The sequence below is a fragment of the Diachasmimorpha longicaudata genome, chromosome 4 (assembly GCF_034640455.1).
Source record: "Diachasmimorpha longicaudata isolate KC_UGA_2023 chromosome 4, iyDiaLong2, whole genome shotgun sequence".
NCBI classification, from domain to species: Eukaryota; Metazoa; Arthropoda; class Insecta; order Hymenoptera; family Braconidae; genus Diachasmimorpha; species Diachasmimorpha longicaudata.
Window position 1 is genome coordinate 11,353,822 of NC_087228.1, and position 23,448 is coordinate 11,377,269.

The 23,448-nt window shown below is 38.2% G+C and overlaps 2 protein-coding genes across 4 annotated transcripts; both read right to left on the reverse strand.

The window, feature by feature from the left end:
- Window positions 1–759: 759 nt before the first annotated feature.
- On the reverse strand, window positions 760–12,688 carry Ich (ichor). 3 transcript variants are annotated; one of them, XM_064119709.1, is made up of 2 exons: window positions 9,524–12,688; window positions 760–6,114 (listed from the first exon to the last, which is right to left on the reverse strand). In XM_064119709.1, exons 1-2 carry the CDS (start codon window positions 9,729–9,731, stop codon window positions 3,626–3,628), a joined length of 2,697 nt encoding a protein of 898 aa, XP_063975779.1. In that variant the 5' UTR covers window positions 9,732–12,688; the 3' UTR covers window positions 760–3,625. The 3 variants fall into 3 exon arrangements, 2 of the variants coding, with proteins under 2 accessions (XP_063975779.1, XP_063975780.1); XM_064119710.1 differs by lacking the exon at window positions 9,524–12,688 and adding an exon at window positions 6,391–9,495 and having other exon boundaries at window positions 760–6,296; XR_010298862.1 differs by having other exon boundaries at window positions 5,975–6,114; window positions 10,449–12,688.
- Window positions 12,689–16,783: 4,095 nt separating this feature from the next.
- LOC135161138 (beta carbonic anhydrase 1) lies at window positions 16,784–23,430 on the reverse strand. Its single transcript, XM_064118447.1, has 5 exons — window positions 23,193–23,430; window positions 22,843–22,927; window positions 22,423–22,610; window positions 22,156–22,347; window positions 16,784–22,086 (listed from the first exon to the last, which is right to left on the reverse strand). The coding sequence occupies exons 1-5, from the start codon at window positions 23,283–23,285 to the stop codon at window positions 21,877–21,879; spliced, it is 768 nt and encodes a 255-aa protein (XP_063974517.1). The 5' UTR covers window positions 23,286–23,430; the 3' UTR covers window positions 16,784–21,876.
- Between the last annotated feature and the right edge of the window lie 18 nt (window positions 23,431–23,448).

Here is a 23,448-nt window from a genome sequence, read left to right on the forward strand (position 1 = left end):
CAAGCAAGTATACCAACGTTCGTCCGTTTCCCCTTTTCCATCTCACCTCCCTCGGTTTTTCCCCACCTTTACAATCCTTCATCGTCCACGCGATCACATCGCTTCGTGGCTTGTGTACCGGTGAAAGACTTTCTTCGAGACACGAATGCCACCAACCATATGCTTCGACGTACACTCAAAAAACAAGGAGAGAAAAAAACTTTTTCCAACGTCTATAACCATTTCACGTTAAAAATTAGAAATTGCAATTCATTTATCCAACTCTTTTTTCACAAATATCTCATCTCTTTTTCTTTTTCCAAGTAAATTAATTAATTTATTGGTGGGGGAGAGGATATGAAAAAAATACTTATTCTTATATACTCATTATCATATGAGACCTGTTTGTTTTGTTTCTCCTGCTGGAGTTGCTGGGGGGAATCAGAGAGTATTTCCCACAACAATCCCGCTACATTCTGAGCCGACAGCATCACCCGGCAGAATCGGGCGGTCCAAAAAATTTGGGTCACTGGCCTCTACCGGTTGTGAGGTATATAACTATATATATAAGCCACACTGGAGGTAAAAAAAGGCCGGTGGCTCAACTCAGCCCTATCTTTACAAACGACTGGTATTTTTCTTCTCTAAAGGTAAATTCTATTGTTTTCTAAATTTTTTATCATTTTTTCGCCACCGAGAACTGATATCCGTCATTCTTCCTCATTTTTATCGAATTCTGAAAAATATGGAGTAGGAATAAATGAGACCAAAAAAAAACCATTCAACAGGCATCGTTGTATATAATAAAAAAATAGTGACAAGTAAATGGGGATAACACTGTGAGAAAATTATTAACAACAGATTCACATTATTTTTGTTCTTAAGCTGGTAATTCAAATGAATTATGAAATTACACACTTACTAATCTAACTTACTAATTAATTAAATTACATATAAATAGAATACTGCGATTTATTATGAATTCTCTTCATTTCTCTTAATTTCTCTTGATTTTTTGAAATATGTGCTTGGATAAGTCCCCTCTCATTGACAAACTTGGGTTGCTATAATTTTAACCAACTCGGTATTGTGGTATCTATCTGTGTGGCTGATAATATCACCTAACGCCATTAGTTCGTAAATTGGCTGCAAGCTCTCCTAATGCACAGCCATTCTTTCGCCATTACATATACGTTCAAGTGCTCCTCAGTGTTCACTTATCATTGTAAATAATCTGAGTATTTTACGGACTAAATATGTGCACTACGTGATTGTAGATCAGGTTAAATTTCATCGATAATTCTAGTGAATTAGCCGAACAGTTGAAATAAAATGCCACTGTGATACTCTCACACAACGTTTAATATATAAACATGGCTTCCCCTCTCCCTCCCTACCGCATACTCACACAATTTGCTAAGTTTTTTCATTTAGTAACAATATAGCAATAAAAACAAAGTAGAACCTTTCCAAGTACTAATTTCAAAAAATAGTATAGGTCACAGGTTGAACAAGGGAGAATGTTAAACTCGTGTGATAATATTTTGGAGAAGAATGATAGAAGGCTCGCTCTCCTGCCAATTCTCCGACAAAGGGAGGTCTAAAAATATCACCACATGAGGTTAAATATTCTCCTTATTCACACTTGTCACGTAATATATACTATGAAAGATATCCCTTCGCAGCTATTCCAGTTATGCGCTTTTTTATTTTATGATTCATCATGATGCGAAATTCGTATACTTTAGGGTCCATTTTTGATTTGATTTTTTTTTTCGAGTACAAGATTTTTTTTTCCTATCATCTTTTATAACCTATGAAGAAATCGCGTAGCCAGCTACGCTAGGTACCATGTATTTATACATATTTAATTGGGTGTGTCGTATAACTTTTCGTGTTATTTTTGTTCTTTATTCTTGCACACTAAAGAAGACAAGTTGAGAAGCGTAATCGAAAATGATAAAAATTACAAAAATGATTAGGGATTGTAAAGAGAAATAGAAATAACTCGAGAGAGGGAATTTTCAAAACATCTCTAGAAAATGTCAGCAGCATGTTGAATGTGAGATCTGTGGATCACCCTTGATCGGAAGGAGAGAACACAGCCTTGATTTCATTTTTATTATCTTCTTCATCTCCTGCGTTAGTAGTTTTTTATAAACCAAAAACAATAAATCTCAACTTAATCTAGACCGCCGAAATAAATAATTCATATAAATAAAATAATTAGATAAAGAAGGAGATACGAAAATAATTCAATTGAGATTGCTTTCCTTTTTGCCATGACCATTGATCAATCGACATACTTTTTTATGTTATTTGTCTAGCCGCTTTTCGAGGTAACAAAACATAAATATGCGTACATAAATAAATTTCGATTGAATACTTTGTACAACTACAATTGGGAGAAAAAAAATACAAAAGAACACATATCCGCCTGAGTAACCGCAAATAAATAATTAAAACTCCTAATTAACAATATACTCGAATAAGTTTTTCTTCGTAAAGGGGAAAATTGCATTAGCTTCTTAATTTAAATTAGATTGGAAAAAAAAAAAACAAAAAAAACAGTTGATAAATTTTATGATTTATTGCTTATCTTGCAGTTGCCCGAAAATTCCAAGATGAAATGACAAAGGTCAAATATGACGTGTTGCAATAGAAAGAAAGGGTGGCATTTAATAACTGATAGAAATCAAATGAGCTTATGAAATAAAAACGTATTATAATAATATGAGTTACGGGAAGGCAAATGTGTTAAATTACGTGTAAAACTGAATAATGAGCTATCTTACAGTAGAAAAAAGAAAGGTTCCATTATCATGAGGAAGGAAATTGACAAAATAAATAAATAATGATAATAATAATGAGAATAATAATAATAATAATAATAATAATAATAATAATAAGAACTTCTTATCTGAGAAGTTAATTATGCACGGGAATGGGAAAAAAATCTCGGAAAATGAACATTTAAAATAACAATTTCATACGTTAGAAGAAAAGATAGCTAACCATTACAATAAATTTATATTGAAGCACGTGACAAAGAAACTCTTTAGGTACATTAGCTGGGAGATACTACCAAATCACTTATTCTGCCTCATGCTTACAATAGCAACTTTTGTATGCGTCATTATTCCACTCAACTAGCAAAAAAATACGATTCTCGCTTGATTTTCATGAAAAATATAAATATATTTGAAATATCTGGTAAATAGGTCACACAGTAACCTCATATCAAAGTACGTAAAGTTCATCGATAAATTATATACACGATAGAGACTTTTGAAACAGATCAAAGTAGATGACCGTTTGCTTGTAAGGAACACTGGCGTATTATATATTATATTTTTCTTTACACATGCTACACTCACATTTGTTGTTATTAAACACCATTCATCTAGTGTTCATACATCGTCTCGTTTATTTGTGCACTTTTCAACAAGGTTTCATACCCTGATTCGCGCCCTGAATGTGTTTTACACTTTACGGGATTCGATATCTCGCGCAAAGTAAAGTCAGAAATGATGTTTTTTTTTTTTCAAAATCCGAATCCCCCTTCAATCATGAAGGGAAGGGGGAGAGGGGGTGGAGTCTAAAGCTCACGACGCGCCAATGCACAGTTAACACCATTGATATTCTCTTAATCCCTACCGATTCTCTTATGAATTTGTTGATGTTTTATGAGATGGGCTTTTTGTCTGAATGCTTTGCCGCAAACTTCACACCTAAATGGTTTCTCGCCGGTATGTGTTCTGAGATGTACCTTGATATTGCTTTTATTGAGGAATCCTCGATTGCATATCGAACATCTATGAACAGGTTTCTCTTTACCACCGATGAGCCCTGATTCTGTACCATACGCTGGGACAGATGTTGCTGGGCTCTTTTTCGAGGGATTCTGATTGGAGGAATTTGGCCGAGATCTTTTTCTTGGATGGGATGGCGCAGGGAATGACGAGTGAAGCAAGTGATCAGGACTGCAAGATGTTGATACTCTACCGGGTGGACTGACTGGTGGATAGGGACTCGTCGATGAGGGAGTTTCACCGCACGAAGTATTTTGCATATTTGCATTGCCAGCCTGGAGTCTGGCTTGGAGAAGAGGAGCATAGCCAGTTGTCAGGAGACTCTGGAGTGTTGAGCCGTGCTGATGTGTTTGACCACCAGAATTGGTTGAAGTGTACATCTGAGAATAGGGACTTGGTGATGAAGTATCGTGATCCTTGGGTGAACACGCTGTATTGATCCATTCAGCAATGTCAATCCAGTCTCTCGAGGCATCTGGATCATGCTCAGAACCAGGGCCATTATTACTTCCAGGTACAGTAGTATCGGCAATCGCCGAACCGATTATTTCGGCAATATCCTCAATATCATAGTCAACTTGTTGCGTTGATTGGGGTAATTGTTGGGGTTGATGGTGATGCTGTTGCGGCTGGTGCTGTTGTTGTTGTTGTTGTTGCTGCTGCTGTTGTTGTTGTTGTTGTTGTTGCTGTTGTTGTTGTTGTTGCTGCTGCTGATGGTGCTGTTGCTGTTGCTGTTGCTGGTGGTGATGTTGATGCTTTTGACTCGCTTGAGGGCAGGGCGTACTAGATGAAACGACTGACGATTCATAATATTCTTGGTTGGATGATGGGGTTGGCGATGATGACGACTGCATTGTTGGTCGTTGCGCTGATGAAGCTATTGTATGATAATGATGACCAGGAATACCATTGATACTTAGATGACCAGTATATCCTGTGAACGGTGGTAAGGGCTTTAACTCTGCCAATGATTGTGCCGACGCAACACCAACTGAAGAGCCAAGAAGAAGTGTCTCCCAGGCGTCATGAAGACCTCCCGGTGTCTGTTTGACGTCCGGTGGTTCGAGGAAATCGGAGCCAGTTGTGCCCCATGGCAATAACAGACTGTCAACTCCTACAACTTCACCGGATGATGCACCAATAACCATTCCACTGCCCTGGCTGCTATGGGGAGGTTCAACTCCTGTCGATGTTAAATGCGGTGGTCCCGGTGGGGGACCCGTTTGCGTCTCGTATTTCATGTCAATCACTATTTCAGATGTTGGTGAGACTTGGCTGCGACAATCGCCAGCTGATTGCCTTATACACCGCGCACTCGTGCTAATAATGTCGTACGGCGACGTTGCGACGAGGTCCTCCTCAGCAGCTTCCAATACGTTGCTACACGGCGATGTTGCACTGAGCGAATACTCAACTTTGATATTAGCTTCGTCAACTCGTTGATCCGCAGACTCTTCCTCTAGATTGCTGGTTGTTGAGATGCGCGAAGTTGAAAGGAGTGAACTTAATAGTGAAGTGCAATAACCCGAGGACTCTTCGCGGCGTGATTGATCCTCCGATTTGATTTTGACATTCAGTGATGGCAATATTCCAGTTAAAGAATCACCCGATGAGGTGGACGATGAGGGCGATGAGGCAGCAACGGTGATATTACCAGCCAGAGGGTTTCTCACAGCTGATGATTCCGTTGTTGAATTAGGAGGTGGTGTGTAGTCTATATTACTAGACGTCGACAATAAAGTTGCTAAGACTGTCCCATTCGATTGGACAGTGTGCTCGATACCATGAGGATTTAAATGGGAGGAGTTTGTTGATTTCGCTGCTAGTAAATTCGATAGTACGTTTTCAGGTAAATTTGAATTATTTGGATTTATTCCTATAGCGTCCGAGCACCTTGACAACGAGTCCACCTGGCCAAATGTTGGCGATGAGGTAGACGGACTCGTCGCCGAGGCGACACTGTACGGTGACGTCAAATTTCTATTTGTCTGCTGGTGGTCGTTATTATTATTGTTGTTGTTGTTGTTGTTATTATTGGTGGTGGTGGTGGTGGTGGCGGTGGCGGTGGCGGTGGCGGTGGAGGTGGTGGTGGTGGTGCTAGTGGTAGTGGTGGTGGCAGTGATAGTATTGGTATGATACGATGAAGGTGATGCCAGATATGGATTATTAGTGGTATTGCTGATGTTGCTGTGACTTCCTGGAGGCCCCTCGTCGATCCTTGGTGGTCCTGGCGTAGTAGCTGATGGAAAGAGGGGACCAGGATTCCACCAGGGATCCACTCTACTGCCGGGGGTGCTGCAACCGCCAACGGCGCCGCGAGGACCTGTAACAATGTTCATTCCATTTATAAATGAATAACGAAAAAAAATCACCGCCTAGGTGGGAAAAAGTAGGAGAAAAAGACACTAGCTGGCACTAACTGGGTTTGTAGGACACAACACAGCCACTCACAGCACGGTACAACGTCTCTGTCCAATCAAACACAATACCTGGTCTTCAAGGAGTCTAAAATATACGTATGTGATCAACATGCCAATTATATTATTATTATCAGAAATGAAAAGAAATACGACATATTTGGAAATTCAAAGGAAGTTACAATTGTTAAGAAAGTGGAAGGATCCGGATGTGGTAGGAGTTTATTCCCATCATGTGAATCATGCAAATGTTTCACACCAAAAAAAAAAAATGGTCGCTACCACTGGATCATTTCACCAGTGTTTGGATGAGAATCGTTTGAACCGTCCTTGTCCATGTGTATGCTTGGGGGACCCCTCCGTCCTTGTCAAGTAGCTCAGTTGGAGTGCCGGTGGGGGATCATCCAGTGGTAAGACAAACCGAGCTCACTATGTACCGTTATCCAGTGGCGTGGAAGCCAATAATATACTCTAACCAATGAAAAATAAGTTAACAAGAGAGTGAGGAAGCGAGTAGTAAGAGAAGGAGAAAGAGAGAGGAAGATGGTTATTTTCATTGAACGGCCTACGACAATGTTGTTGAGCCACTTATCAATGGGATCACTGGGTATACACCTCAAAGTGAATTTGGGAGCCGATGATTTTACCGAAAGGTATCGTCGTATCTTATTAATATAAAAAACCAAATGCGGATGCATATGATGGATGTTTCTGGTGCTCTCGATAAAAAAACCCCATGCGATAATAAGTTGATCCTTCGATAAATAGGAAAAAAGAGAAATCATTATATTTTCCATACCCGGAATTTTAAATGGAGATCACATACTATAGATGAAATAATCAACTGTACATCCGTATTTAATACATCATGACTGTTTTCTACAAGCACTGAGAGCAGTAAGCAGGCATCTGCGCGCGATCACTCGTGCAATCGACCTACTTCCGGCAGAGGAAAGTGACTCAGCATTCCATTAAATTGTAGGTGAGGAGAAGGAAGATGATGGTGTAGGTTTTTAAAAGCTAAGGAATCCCCAATTCGATATTCGGTGCATAATTTGTAGGCCGAATCAGTATTAATGTATAAATAGAGAGGAGCTCAAATTTTTGCCAGGCTCAATATGCATCCACGTGCGCGATGGTCTGGTTAAAGCTGTGCAGACGTGACGCAGGTAAGCACCAACGCGCCAGAGCCGCCGAGCAAATAAGTAGAACAGAGCACCGTTAGTCCGACAACAGAACCCCTTCTTTCCTCTCCCTCTCCCACTCCTTTGTCCATTCTTCCCCGCATAACCCTCTCACTTCCACACCAATTTCTTTGCTCTTCTGATGGTACAGTTGCCTGTATGTTTCGTTTTGTTTAGCGCGTAAGCGCGCGTTATTTGCTTTCCTTTTCATCGCGAAAAATGGCGCCTTTACATATATGTGTCTATCCGATTGACCTACATTCAGTCGGGAATCAACTGCACTGGGTAAAAATTATGAAATTATTATTTGTTAATGCTATTAACGAATCGCTTTGTTCTTCTCATTATTAAAATATTATCCTTTGTTTTTTTTTTTCAATACAATCCTCAAAGCTCAATAAATCAATTGAACCATTCACTAAATCTGCGAGATTCTTCTGTCGAAAATTTTAATAAATCGGACAGATTAAGAACTTTTGTCACGTTAGAAAACTTTACTTTAGTAATTTTATGCTCTTTCTACTTGAATGGGGGTGTTATCGACACTTGTACATAGCGGTATTGAAAAACTGTCACATGGTTTATCATTACAAAAGCGAGAGAAATTAATGTTATGTGGGCTTCAAGTGAAATTCACGAGTGTTAATAATTAATAAGCAGAGCAGAGCAGTGTGAAAATAAGCAAGTAGTTCCGCTCAGCCTGGTGAGCTCAATGCCCGAGAGCTGCATAAGTGAGATTAATTTGTCACGTGACCCCGTGAGAACATATCGCTTTATTGATATTCAATGGCCAAGGCGTAGTAGTGTCTTTTTATCTACAATTACTATCATTTATTTGTGACGGTATTTTACTAATTCCATGATCCCCAGAAAAAAAAGCAACAAGCAATTTCACATTATTCTCGGTAATATAATGAGTGAGCCGATAAAGCTCTTCCATAGATAAAGATTAATAGTTTTAGGAGAAAATACAATTGAATACTGTAGATAAAAAAAAAATAGCTGCCCTATTTGAAAGTCCTCATTTTGCACAAGTGGAACAAACTTAATAGGGCTGAGTCTTTTCCTCTATCAGCATAGGCAAACCGTAAAAATCTTTCTAACGGTACAATTAGGCAGTGGGCCACGTCCACGAAATTCATGGCACGCATTTCACGTACACATGTACAGTCCATATGTGGGTATTAAATGTTCGTCTCTCGTATTTGAAAAATGTGGATGAAATTTGCATGAGAGCTTGGAGATTGTTAGTCCAGTGTAACATTGGTAAAAAATATTTGTCAAGTCTGTACGCTGTAAACATTTATCTGATTTTTGCGGTAAAATTGGAATTGCCAATTTTCATATAAAGTAATGTAACACTTAAATTATCTTAGCTAATTGAGAATTCAAATGAATAAGGGAATTCTCGAGAAGTGGAAAAAAATTGGAATATTTATTTTCTAAGAGCGTAGGAAATTTTGCGTCTGAAATTGAAAAAAAATTGTCAAGTACAATAGTAAACGGCAAATGACACACTGTCTGACAATTCGTATCGTCAATATACCGTTCGTTAATTGGACTCTGTGTATTAAGTTCCGCATGTGGGCGCTCATGTCCTCCTTTTCCCTGGGTGCCAGCATCGTAAAACCTGAGCTCAATTCCTTGGCCCTGCGCCTGAGCAGGGCAAATCTCAGTGATTGGCGTGATTTTTCAAAGATTATTTGAAGAAAAGTGAATTGAATTAAAATTTCAACTATGTATAGTATTGGAGAGATGAGGGATAGGATCAATAGTGGGATATTAGCGGTAGGACTTGGTTAACGGAGAAAGTGCGAGCTAAAGGTTAGGAGACTCGACATCAATTCTCAGTACCACCACAGCATGACGGATGAATCTAGCAATCAAAGGTACATTGTAATTAACCTTGGCCTCCACATATTCATTCACCCCCACAAAAATGCGAGATGTTCATTTCAGGCCGATAATTTCTCGCGGATGTCTGAGAGTTGACGGTCTCAAGACGAATAAATCTCAAAGTCCTCAGATAAGAAACAGAGAAAATAATTTGTAATGAGCAAAGCAGCATGAGGGATAGCACTGTATTTCTAGATTTGTAAGCGGGTTTTACGAGCTCAGTATCTATAGTTACTTGCGGAACTGACGAGTCGGAAGCCCCCCTCCCCCTCTCTCTCTCTCTCTAACTGGTAACACCGGTTAATGTGGTACACTGACCTACTCTTGAAGCTTGAAGGCAGAAGTCGAGCCATACCACCACCAATTCTCCCTTCCACTTTCTGCTGACTACAACAGGAAGGTGGGGAATACCTCCGTTGTCCAGTCATCCTGTCTTCCTCCATCGTCTACTCTTATTAAATACCATCCTTGCTATTTCTAGTTCTCCATTTATTTATTTATTTTTCGACATTTTCTCACTCTCATAATAAACTTTACGATAATTAGCAGGTGGAATAAAGCATATATATCTAGCGGAAAATTTGAGAAAAAAAAAAGTGGAAAAAAATTGAACACAGTTGGAAATTGATTCCATCAAATTGGACACGGCATTTTTTTTATGTGAGCATACGGCATTTTGCCTAACATATCCTCTCTCTCTTACTCACCCCATACACCCCCCTATGTTTCATGCACCCCACTACTAATTTTATAAGCACTCCATGGAAAGAGTGTTATTACGCTCAAAGGAGAAATTTCACCGCAAAGTCGCCATCGCTCAATTTATCTTTTTTCCGTTTTGCCTATCTCAATATTTTCTCTATTTTTTCCAAATTTGCCACGATCTACAGGTCCAAAGACCTGGAAATGATTTGTGTCAGCATTCTGTTGAATTTTATCAAGTTTCATAAGCAGCAAGGCAAATGTTTTTGGGTTGAGGAAGATCCTCTTTATGACACGGTCAGCCAAGTACCCGTTACCAAGGCTCAATGCTGCTGGTACCGTGCTGGTCCCACTGACATCGTTTCCCGCCTACTTGAGCCCTCAATTCAAACTACCCAACTTGATAAGTCAATATTTTGACATTGAAATATTGGAAAATTGAGCGATATTTAACTTACATATGAGCAGCGTGGTATCCAGAGTGGTATTTGTGTTGTCCGCGGGACCTCCTCGTACAAACGTATCCACTGAACGAGACACTGTCACCCGTAATATTTACAAACTCTTCGGTTTAATATTGAATCACAGTGAAGGTTCAATTTCATTGAGACTTCTGTCTCATTAAAAAACAATGAAAATTGTTAATGTAAGGCCACTTCAGTCCGAGTCAGTCCACATCAAGTCCACAGTATTGTTGAGTTTTAGATTACTTGAAGCACGATTATAACTTCACCTGTTATCCAAATCCTCTGGGTGGTTTATTCCAAAATGTTTTTCTTTTCCAACAATTCACCAACTTTTAAACTTGCGCTGATACTTTCAAAATTCCCAGTAAAATATTTATATGCTTCGTATTTTCATTGACCACTTTGATGTCTGGTAATTGAGCAACATTATCCTCATCAGACTTTATTAAACACTGAGAGCCAGCTCGATTAAATCACAAAACACTTTTTTCATTAATTTACTTTATGTTTCATTGATCAATCTAATCAATGACTAATATCAGTAATAATAGTAATAATAATATTATTAATAATAATAATAATAAAAAGAAAACAAAAACACTGGAAATTATGGTAAAACCATCACATACTGACATTTGATAACGGATCATAAGTAGTGCGGACCGGCCAGCCGCTAAGGTATTTTCGAAAAGAGCGTGAAGACTTCACGTGTACTCGTTTTTTAACATGTCCACTTACTCCCTCCTTTGATATAAATGAAAAAATAAATAAGTAAATAAATAAATAAATAAATTGAAAAAATGTGCTCTTTTCCTCCCCGGCCAGTGTTATTTCTCTTGTTCTCTTCTCCTGTAAACACGTTTAGTATCAGTAATAGACGATTCGATTCGGAGATAACGTAAGTACTCGCGCCAACCGCGGGAGAAAATTCCACTAATTTTCTAAAAGTAGGCGAAGGATAAGATGAAGAAGCGAACTGGATGGCCTGTGGGCCCTTACTGTGAGGGGCCTTACGTTGTGTGAGCGGGCAGAGACCCCTACTTCGGTGTCAGGCCTCTGAGCAGGAAAGGCATGGGACGTTCGGAACGTACGGGCGGGACACCCCCTCCCTTTCATCTACTTTAACTTGGTGCTACTACGAAGCCACTCTTCCTGGTTGCTGTCTGCCCCCTCTTCCGCTTGCTCCTTCTTTCTCTCTCTCTCTTCCTACTTTGGTCCTTTTTGCGCTCTCACATTCACCACCTCCCACAATCCACCACCACCACCAACATCATCACCACCACCACCACCACCACCACCACCACCACCACCACCATTACCGCCGTCACCATCATCATCGATAGTTGACTATTATCATTAGCTAGGTCCACTGGAACACATGCTTCTAACACCACCTTCGATTACCCCGTGCTCACATTTTAGCTGATCGGGTTCCGCTTCCTCTTCTTCAGAGATATTTTCTTGTATACATTGTGTTTTGACCTCGTTGCGATGAAAAAAAACAGAAATTGCTGGATTCGACATTCTAACGCAATTATATTATTCTTCATTACCCTTCCCATTAGTATTTATAATATTGCCCCTTATGACAGTAGTTAATTATTACGGATTATGGTTTGAAATATTTTTCAAATGGAAACGATTTGTGAACTAAACTGATTGCATCGCACGTTAATGGTGATGAGTTGGATGACACATCCATGTAAAAACGTTAACGTTCAACGAGTATGTAATTCACCAAAAATGCTCATTATTCTGTTATATACTTGACACAGTTATACGGAATATTAAGGTGGTCAATAGTATAGGGGAGTACATTGTTAGAAAATTACTCGATGAATTTCAAGGGAAATTTATTTGTGAATTTTTAATCCAATAAAAATTCAATTAAAAATATTGAAAATGTAATAGCATCTATTCCTCAAATTTCAAAATATTTCAAACACGTCACACGGACCTTCGATCCTGCAGCGTTTATATCTATTCTTAATCAAATTGGTAATGAATTTCGTCATTCTATTATGGCTACCACAATTCAACAGTGCCATTCTCATTGGTATAATTACGCCTTACGCATTGAATGATGTGTAAGTCTTTTTTTTCCTTCAACACTGCCCCCGGTCAATTTATAAAGGGTATTCTCGTACGCTTTCAGCACACATACTTCGTCATGGTCGTTTATCACACTTTTAAACACGCATTGCAACTACGTACCATGCTCATCAATTCTCATCCGCTAATGCTCATTGCTGTTACAAATATGAAACAAAAAAAAAAAACTAATTCGTTCGTGGGGTCGTACATCTCGAACTTCAATTGGCGAACGTACGAAGATTTCATTTTCATGGGGGAAAAAAATGGTCACTGTATTCTGAATCCCTTTTAAACCGTTACCCACGATTCGTGCCACTTGGCCCTGAACACGGAAGTAACAAAAAAAAATTCTGTTATTTTTTTTTTCGTCCAGAATCAATGCAACGGTTGGGTCGAACGGTATTTGGAGAGGAAAAAATCTCTATGCGGGAGAACACCCTTAAAGCTCGACCTTGACGAAATTGTGCAGTTTTCTCTCAATTTACCTTTTCCACTGGGTTAGAGATGGTGCGCCAGAGTTGGGTTGATTGAAATATTTGAAAATGTTTAATGTAAGTTTAATTAAGGAGGGAAGGATAAAAATAAGAAAAATGCAATGAAATATCGTGGGGTTTTGGTTACACTTTCGTTGTCGTGACTGGCAGTGCCGTCGCTCACACGAGACTTTGCATTAGATGGAGCGCTGCTTGTATGCGTGTTAGCCACTTTCTGTTAATTTCAGTAAGCGAATCAGCGCCATTTTTTTCATTTCTGTTATCCAATTTACAGAAGCATTTAGAGGAGAAGGGAGGTGGTGCAGAAGGGTCCAAAATATTTTGACAGCGCTCCATGCTAGTCCATCCTTGACCGAGACTAAAGCGATTTATGACCGGCTAAAGGTGGGAGCTGCAGCATATATCTTGGCACCGAAGGACCCGCACATTTATCTTACCGTTACGACCAAATTGCTAGGGCATTTTATTGCTGTCAATAAAATGACCCATCTCTCTGACTCCTCGTTTGCTCCGAAGATATCTTCAAAAATTGCGGAATCTTACGCACTCCAATGACATTTATTTTATTTATTGGGAATTTGTGGTTGGTAAATTATGGCTGGATTTTAATAGTCCGAAAAATAAGTACAAGGAGGTATTTAAAGGAAGGAAAAAAAATTGGACATATTAAAGTAAGGCCTCGCGAGAGCTTGATCGAGGGAGAAAAAAAAGCTGAGAAGCGTGTTGTCTGTAGCACGCGACCAACATGTGTGAGGCATACTATCGAAATGAGACCCTTGAATGACAATTCTAAATGAGACTCTCGTGTCCACTACGAGTGGAACAAGCGTGTTTACTGGTGTACATATGAAGGAAAAATTTACGAGGGTCGTGTGCCACAACTTTCCCCAGTAAACAGTCCCCCCAAACACGTGTTACTCAGTTTAGCCAATATTGCCCAATATCCAATGTATTCATCGTTGAGGGTTGTAAAGTTCAGTGAGGAGGTTGAAAATGGCTCTCCCTGTGTACGTTATACGTTTCGCCACACGTGTTATTTTGGCATTTTGTCCCGCGAGTTTCATCCCTCCGTCAAGGACCTTCTTATTATGTCCTTATGGATTTTAACATGTGTTTTTCCACGCGACTGACAACCTTCGAGAGAGCAATAGATCACCATAAATATTTTCACAGTAATAAAATACAACATGAACTAACCATTCATCCTCGCATTTCCTTCGCATTTTCAACGCCGTTAAAATTCTGAAGGATAGATTACAATAGTTAATGCCAGTGTCCTTTGAAAAATTCGATGAGTGGCCGGTCCATAAGGAAACTATTACGCCTTATCTGTGGGAGTTGAGCCGATTAAAAGGTAATTTCAGCATCTCGTTCAGTCGTTCAAGGCGTTCAATCGCGGATAAGTTTTACGGAGTACTGTGAATGTCACAAGATATTTCAATTACATGTGCGGAAAAAAATGGTTAACAGTGGTTAAGGTGTCGATAACCGGGGATGGACCACCCGGAAGGATTCCTCTTCTCCGCTCTCTTTGGGCAAATAGGGACAAAAGAACACCGCTCGTGGAGAATCTTCAGTCCAACGAACCCGGCAGTCTTCGTCCTTTCCCGGATAACTCGTGAAAAGCCGACATTTTAAACGGAGCATATCTAATCAATGGAATCAACATTTTGTCATTAGTTTCACTCCCCAAAGAGAGGCCCTTAACATGCCAATATTTACCATAAACTGCCCATTTTTTATTTTTCACGCTTCAACACTGGGCTTCCAAAATATTTTGAGATATCTATTTGACACGCCGATAGTTGTCAAAGTATTCGCTTCGATTTCTAGTGCTTTCCTTTATTTATTTCAATTTTTAACTATCAATAATTTCGGGAAAATTTCATTGACGTTGGATTTAAATGAAAAAAAGTTAGCCACAGGGTGAGAATCGTTGGGTGATAGTGAGGAAAAATATTAGGAGAAACAACGGTAATCGTTAGTGCCTTTAATTATGAGGTTTGTGCATTAAGTACTTTGTTATTGCTGTGGCCTTTTCAAAGGATCATTACCACGAGCGGAAGTTAATTTGACTTCTGGATATAATAAAAATGATAATAAATGGAAAGGGCGTGATGGGGAATATTCAAGGATAGTCTCCGATATAGGAAAAATGGATAAATAGAGAGAGAGAGAGAGGAAAAAATACTAGCTATAGCTGTAGGGCATGTAGATCTAGTCCCAAACGATTTACAAATTTATTGGCGTGACTAAATGTTGTTAGCTGCTGTGCGGTGCTCCTCACTTTCCGCAAACGAAACCCCAAAAACCTTTTGTAACTTGTCTCCTCTCGTTCTTATTCATGCTGGCTCTAATAAAGGAGCCTCGTAGTTGTCAATGTGCACAGGCCAGCATCAAATGGGCGCAGGTAAAGTGTAAAGGAACTTTTGCGCCATCCGAGGCTAACGAGTCATAAATATAAAGATGGATTGGTACAGAGAGGCAACAACAACTAGGACTACCAATACTTTAATTTGCTTTTCGTGCTTTGAGGGAGGAAAAATTTACGGTCGTTCGCTGGGAAAACGGTCTGCGGGCTTCGATGTGGCCACTGATGGCTTCCTCTCTTTATCTTCTACTCCTCTATCGGTCTCGTTTTACTGTTCCATTTATGACCACTTGGTCCTGCACCTTGCTCATCCACAACTTCCGATTTATCCTCTCAGGGTCATAAATTTTTATAAATGTTCAAACCTATTCAACTGTCATTTTACCATACACAAGGTCAGCGCAGATTTTACTCTAGCATAGGATTGCATAATTTTTCTATACCCCAATGTCCGCTAAAAAATTTCCTCTTTACACTTTGTCAAGAACATCAGATACTGTTAATTATGTCCCATTCGTTGTCATTGAGTTAGACTTCCTAACAAATGGGAAAATCAATTTTTTAAACAATTCCAAAACATCCATTGAGAAGAAAAATACAACAAAAAAAAGGCCATCTTCCTTGTACGCTGCTTGAGGTGAGAAAACTAATGGTTTTAATTGGAAAAAGTTGGATAAAGCACGCGCATCAAGCACGTTGGGTGTTCGGCCTTGCCAAGGCCTTTTCAAGTCACTCGATCGTTCTTCCCCTCGCTTTTATGTCCGAAGAGAAGCTATGTACTCTCCTCTCTGACGGCAGCTCGAGTCCACACACAGCAGCACACATATTTATAAACTTACTTGGTCTTATATACTATCCCCACGCAGTTGAACTCCATCTTATTCGGAGTGAAGCGGTCTTAGAAATGCCTCTATCAGTCAGTTATAATGGTGTGTCTTTTTTAATCAAAGATGAATTCATCAAGAAATCCCTCTTTGCAATTGCATTTTGCTATTGCGAAAAAATAACGAAAAATGACTTTAAAAGAAATAAAAAAAAAAAAACACTCGCCATGTTAACACCAGCAACCGCAGCAACTTCGTTACACACTCTTGAACATGCGTCGTTACATAAAAGCGCACATGTCAAGCCTTTGCGAGACTTTTTTTCAATAATTCAGTGCAATCATGAAACATCATCGACGTCGCGAGATCATGCATAAAATGGCCATATATTACAGAGGTTAACCCATGTGTAAGCAAATTGCATTGCATTTTTTCTTTTTTTCACCAACAAGATGCACCCCTCCCCCCCCCCCCTTTGAAGTGCAGTTTGTTTTGATTTTTCGCACTATTTGGTATCCAGCTCGAAATTAAGAGTGGGTCATATGATAAACACCTGAATTATTTTCAGACAAAATCCCCATGCTATTGAATTTATTTCATCTTTATTGTTCGTCTTTCTCCCTCACAATTTCCTTCCAATACCGCTGATAAATTCCAATGCAAAAAAGTGGATTTGTCCTGTTTACCAAGTGGGCCAATGGAGATGGAGAGTAAATCGGAGCCGCTTGGAAAACTAGAGAACTTTGAGAGCAATGCAAATGGTTTATATTCATCTGCTTGATTATTACAAGTACAACATTAGACAAGGAGTCTCAAGTAAGTTGGAGCGGTATTTCGTCTATCCTAACTGTTGGATAAAACTCCGTTAGGCAGCTTCCCCGTACCCTGTGTACCTCATCTCTCCAAATTTCTAACTTGTCTTCATAATCAGAGAGCATATCAGTCATCTCAAAAATTTCTTCCTTTCGGGGAAATTTTTCAATCGTTGGGGAATTACGACGAAATCTCCTCTATATTTGTCATTGCAAATTATTTCTCTACTCTATCTTTATTCTATTAGTGTTTGGATAATTTTTTTTTGCCCAATACATTACATTTATTGGGCATAGTAAAACGCAAAGCGTCAAGTAAGAAGGCAAGCGAGCAAACCAAGCCGGCATAGTATAACATAGGTAAGTATGTTTGTAGGTCAGTGGCACAAGCCAACTCGAGCCACAATATACGTGGCTCGTCTGACACTGTGTATTTAGCTCTCTGTCCCCCTCCTCTTTTTTTCTCTCCATCTCCCCATTTGTTTCCTCCTTGACTCCAACGTCCGGCAAAATCATACATTACAAATCGTGACGTCCATTGTTCTTGAACTTGTACAAGCCACATACATACTCGTTAATGCATGGCTCAGTAGTGTGTAAGAACGTGCATTTTAATACCCGGCAAAGACATTTTATAGAATATTCTTATTTTATTATTTTCAGTCTGATGTGTGTGAGTCCTCATAGCTCTTTAACAGAAAAGTCATTTGACAATAAATTAATTAAATAACTTCAAATTAATTGATTAGGATAGAAATAGTCATTGAAAATATAAGTCGATATAATTCGTCTCAACTCCGCATATTTTTCACAATTTTATAGAAAAAAAATATTTTATTGAATTTTAATATGGAAGATGTATTAATAATGTGATACGAATGAATAAAATGCGGCATGCCATCGGGTGGTTTATACAAGCGGGTTCCTCCCACAGTGTTTGTAAAAACATTTTCAATGCGCTGTTTTTACCATTAATTTTGCATAATTTCACCGCACCAATGCTCATTGCATCACATCTGATTTGCTCGATCGACTGTTGTCGAAAAAAAAGGAGGTCCTAAAATAACACTACGTGGTGACGACACGAGTGAATGAATCAACGATACTATCCCCATGGATAAATTTATTTGAAAAATACATAACTTGGATCAATTCTACATACTTTATTAGTTTAAAAAACTTTTCTATACGTACCGAAATATCAATTGGTCCCCATGGGAAGCAGCCATACAGGAACTATCAGCCTATTATAATTCATTGGGATTTATCATTCGCGATGAGTAAGAATATAGAAATGAGTTGGGCATGACTACGGTATGATTACAATAATTCATTCTAGTGAGAATCTTCGTGGTATGTTGGTAACTAATATTCCGGCTCCACCGAGACGTAGTTGCAATAATGTGATTGTCACGACATTAGGCAAAATTGATTGAAAACAATTCAAGGATAATGGACGTACGCTTGATTGGATATGCTTGCCCAATAAGTGTCAGTATTAACAGCCATGTAGAGTAATTTTCATTCATTTTGCATTTTGGGTACAGGGTTGTCCCTGAAGGATTTATATGTAGGAGAAGCTAGAACAAAATGGGCCATTATGGTAAAGAACCGGTTGAAAATCGTTATTTCCCATTTGAAATATTCACATTCGACTTGAAAAATCACCTTGGTTAAAACTTAATGAAATTCCACCATGCAAAAAAAGGGACAATTCGGCTGATGAGAAAAAAACTGTAGAACCCAGAATTTTGTAAATTATTCTTCAGAGTTCAATTTTTTCCCCCAAAATTTAGGACCTGCGATTTGTCTGCCTTACCCTTCCCCACATATAAATACATTTGAGGATATATTAAATACATTTCGACAAAGATAAATATCAGTTACAGTTCCACTATTCCCAGCTTGACGTTGCGCCGTTAAACAGTTAAGTCTAACGGATCTTTGTCTACTCTCAAAATTTTGGGCCTCAGCATTAGACTCAACGTATTCACCTAGGTCTTTCATGCTCTACATTTTCATGTAGACCCTTATCCTCCTACCGGTTTACTCGTGGAAGAAAGAGAGAGAAAAAAAAATGTACTGGGTCGTATTTAACTTTTGAATCCAAAAAATCGTGTCAGTTGACCACAGACCTGTATCAAAAACTCCAATTCGTGGGACGTGATCCGTAGGCATGATTCACTGATGTTCTCTCTGCTCCATATTGTCATGGAATTTTCTGTTACTAACAGGTGTGACAATTTGAGTGAATAAATTTGCCATGTAAATTCAATGAAAAAAAAAAAAAAATGGAAATTGTCAAGTTCATCTAAAATACTTCTAAAGTACTTCCAAAAATCTCAGGGAAAGATTTTAGAGGTCATCAAAATAACTTTCCCTATAAATCATCAGGTTTGGAAAAATAAATGGAGATTCAATAATTTACAATGATTTCTTAATTCATGTAGATTGGGTTATTGAGAAATCATCACAGATACGTATACAAAAGTTACTCCGGAAGATTTCATTTCCTAAAAACTAAAACTTATTAACATAATTCCGAATAAATCAGTCCGCTGTCGCTATAATTAAGCATGATTTTCTTAAAAACTGTGACTCCATTGGAAAGTCAAATTCTCCAATATCTTCCGCGTAATACAATCAACAATTCGGAAGAAATAATTTGCTATGTGAATAATTATTAGTGCAAGCTGAAGATCGCAATGTGATGAATCCTTGTATCTCTTATTGTTCATGCAGTGTCTCTAAAGCTCGTTAAACTTCTACTTCAAAGTCCTTGTCAATTGTAAATTTTGCAGTCATTTTCATGAGTTGTTAGTATCCACAAAGGATTGAGAGATAGTGATGCTACGCCGGGACAAACGAGCCGTGCGGATCGAAATGCTTTCTCTTTTTAATTTCAACCTTTCTTCTTACTACAAAGCGGTTGTCTCGACATCCTTACTATTTTTTATAATAACTTTGGCTCATGTGATTCATTGCAAAAGCAATTTTTATTAATCTCAAGTAGTTGTGGCACCTCGGACTCAAGGTCCTCATGCCAAAGGAAACGCTATTTACGAGGAGAAGTGAGGAAAGCCGGATTTTTTTTTCAAACGAATTACCGTAACAGCTCAATTCCATTTTCTAATATTTTCGGGGGCAATTGTTAAATCACCGGGTTTGCCCTTTTTCCAAGGTTCCTCAGGTCACGGTGGTGGAATTTTTGGCCACAAAATACGCAAGGTGTCTACGGGATGCCTATTGTTAAAAATGGGGGGGGGGGGGGGCGGTCTACTACTGTGACGGTAAACCTGAACTTCCATAACCCAAAGATCGCAGGATAAACTTGACAAAGACCACCTACGTCTTAAATTTTTACTTCGCCTTCGTGAAATATCTGAATTTTTTCCTTTTCTCCTAATTACATCCTGAGATGCTGCTGATCCAACTGATCCAAATTATTTCAAGACTGCTGATGATAGATACATTTTTTTTGTAGCTAAAATTCTTATTTTTATCGTTGCATCGTCAATTGCAAATTAGTTGAATGATCTTTTAATTAAAAAAATTCAAATTCATGCATATGTACATAATTAATTGACAACTTTGTGGCCATTCGTGTACAAATTTTCGAGTTGTATCAGTGATCATCGATTATAATTCCTAAAATGCAATGCGTTTGTCTATAGATTGAGTGTTTCTTGATTGGTTATTGTCAAAAGGAGAGTTTTATTGACAACCTCTTGCACTTTCCTCCAATTCGGTTTAAACCGTTACGTTCTCATGAGTTACTCGACGGAGCGTGGAACCCGGTTCTTTTTCTCCATTAAAAAAATTTTTTTTTTTCGGCAATGAGACTCGACAAACTGTCAATCGATCCGCGACACTATCAGCTGGGACAATGCTCCCATAACGTTCAACTTTTTGTGATAAAAAAATTAACTTATAAAATGTGAACGATCAAGAGGCATTATAACATGTGACTTTTCTATTGCATCTTCACTTTTACCGTATAACGCAAGAAGGAGAAAGAAAAAAAATACGAGCACTGGGCTCAGCCAGTCGACAATTTTCGCATGTTTCCTGGCAAAAAAGAAAAAAAAAATTAACTCACCAGATGTGTAAAGTGTGCGGTACTCCGTAGCGACGATGAGCCTTCACTTTGTTGTTTTGCTTTCTCTTTCGGGAGTGGCATGCTCTAGTTCACGCTCGCCACAGGCCCCTTAGGTGTTCATATAGGTAAGGAGATGGCCACTCTGCATAGACGATCGTACAATTATTAGGCAAATTTAACCACTGATAATTTAATAAGATCCTTCAGGTGCCTTAACTCCAAGCATTTTGGCAAGAGTTGTCGATGAAATACAAGTTGTGATGGGTGTCAATATAGAACTAAATTAACTTCTATTTAAAATCACATTATACAGCTGCAATTAGTGCAATATTTGACAATCATAAGAGCAAATATTTGTGTACCCCAAGATTCGCGATTTGAATACCATATATTCAATGAAAGTTTGAAGTGAGAACAATCAATGAATGTTGTATTGTAATAAAAACTATTTTTTTTTCTTTAATTTGTTTTTTATACTAATGTAAATATATAACATCCGTAACTAGTAGTAATGCTCAAATCATGCTCACTGACCATACAGATATTTTTACATATGTGAAAATTATTAATTTGAGTATTTGAGAAAATAGTCCACCACAAAACCTGAGATTCGCTCAAAAAATGTTTCACATGTCGTGTGCAGTATGAAAATATATACTAAAATTATGAAATAAATTAATTACACCTTCTATCCCGTAATTTGAATACTTTTTTATAATAATTAATCAGGAATAATATTTCCTGATTTCTTCCAATAATGGTCCCTCGGTCAATTCATTAATTTCAACAAAGCGTTTATTACCTCGACTAAAATAATAAATATCTCCAGTATAAATATCAAACCAAAGTGCATGAATATGGAGATCGTGTCTTTCCAGTCTTTTTTTCAAAAATCCATAAGACGCGACGTTTTGGAGCTGCTGTAAGGTATTGATCTAAAAATAAAATATATTAATAGTCGTATAATATTGGAAGTGAATATACTGATGGATGTCTGTATTCACCTGCGAAAGTTTGTCTTCTATGGCAAATTTATTTTCAGGATCAATGTAAGCAACAAATTTTCGCATTGGTGTCTCTGCTTGAAATATTATAGGCTGGTGGAATCCAGTAATTTCAAGTTGCTGAAACTTTGCTAAACTACTGCTCGCGTGGGCGCATAACCAGGCTCTGAGCGGTGAAATTCTTCTATTTATCTGAGATTAACAATCAATCAATCAATCAATCAATCAATCACATGAGATCGAACATTCATGATAATTTATACATACTTTGGATGCAAATTCCTCATCTCGCAGAGCATATAGTAAATTCATAGCCTTGCAATCACTATGACCGCAGACAATGACATGCCGAATATCATTGACAACGCATCCGAGTTCTAGCGCAGCTGGTTCACACATCGTCAATTCATCGGCAAAGTGTTGTGAATGGGGAACGACGTTGCCAGCATTTCGAACTGAAATTCAAAAGTGAAAAAATGCAAATGACGGGAGGCAGGGTATAACGTCCAAAAATCAATAATAATTTATAATAAATAAATAAAATTATATATTCATTTTATCCAATGTGCATTAATTTTCGATGTTAGTAGTGGAAAACAAAGTGCACCACGTACAATGCAAATAACTACAGTTTAAATAATATTTCCGTTTTTTTTTCCAGGATTATTCATGATTTTTTTCTCATACCCACAAACATATCACCAACGTTCGTTTCAGTAAATCTAGTAGGGATCATCCGAGAGTCCATGCATGTAAAGAACACTGCCTTAGGCTGTGATAAGAAGGAAACATTAAACATATTAAATATCTCTATTTGTAATGCATGAGCCAATCTTTTTACTCGATATTTCTTTCATATGAACAACTTCAGATTAAAAAAAATCGTTCGATCAAATCAATAACAAAAACAACAGAGAAATGAAAACATGTATTTGAAAGCCTATTTTATTTACCACGTGGAGAAATGATAGTGGAGTATATGCAAGAATGATCAGACATTTATAAAATTTTATTACCAAAATTGATTCAGTACTCACTTCTGGATGATCTCTAACCATTTGAAATTGTTTGACCATTCCTTCCCTGTGACACTGTCGGTACTTCATTATTCCTTTAATTATTCTGTCCATTCTCTTATGAAATAATGATAATAACTAACTAATCTTAGGATTAGGCAATCTATTTCCACGAGTTTATCGCAAATGATAGTAAAGAAAGGATTGATGAGTAAACATAAATCCGCCATTCCTCAATCAGCTGTGCCATAAGTGGCGGGAGATTTTGAATTGTTCG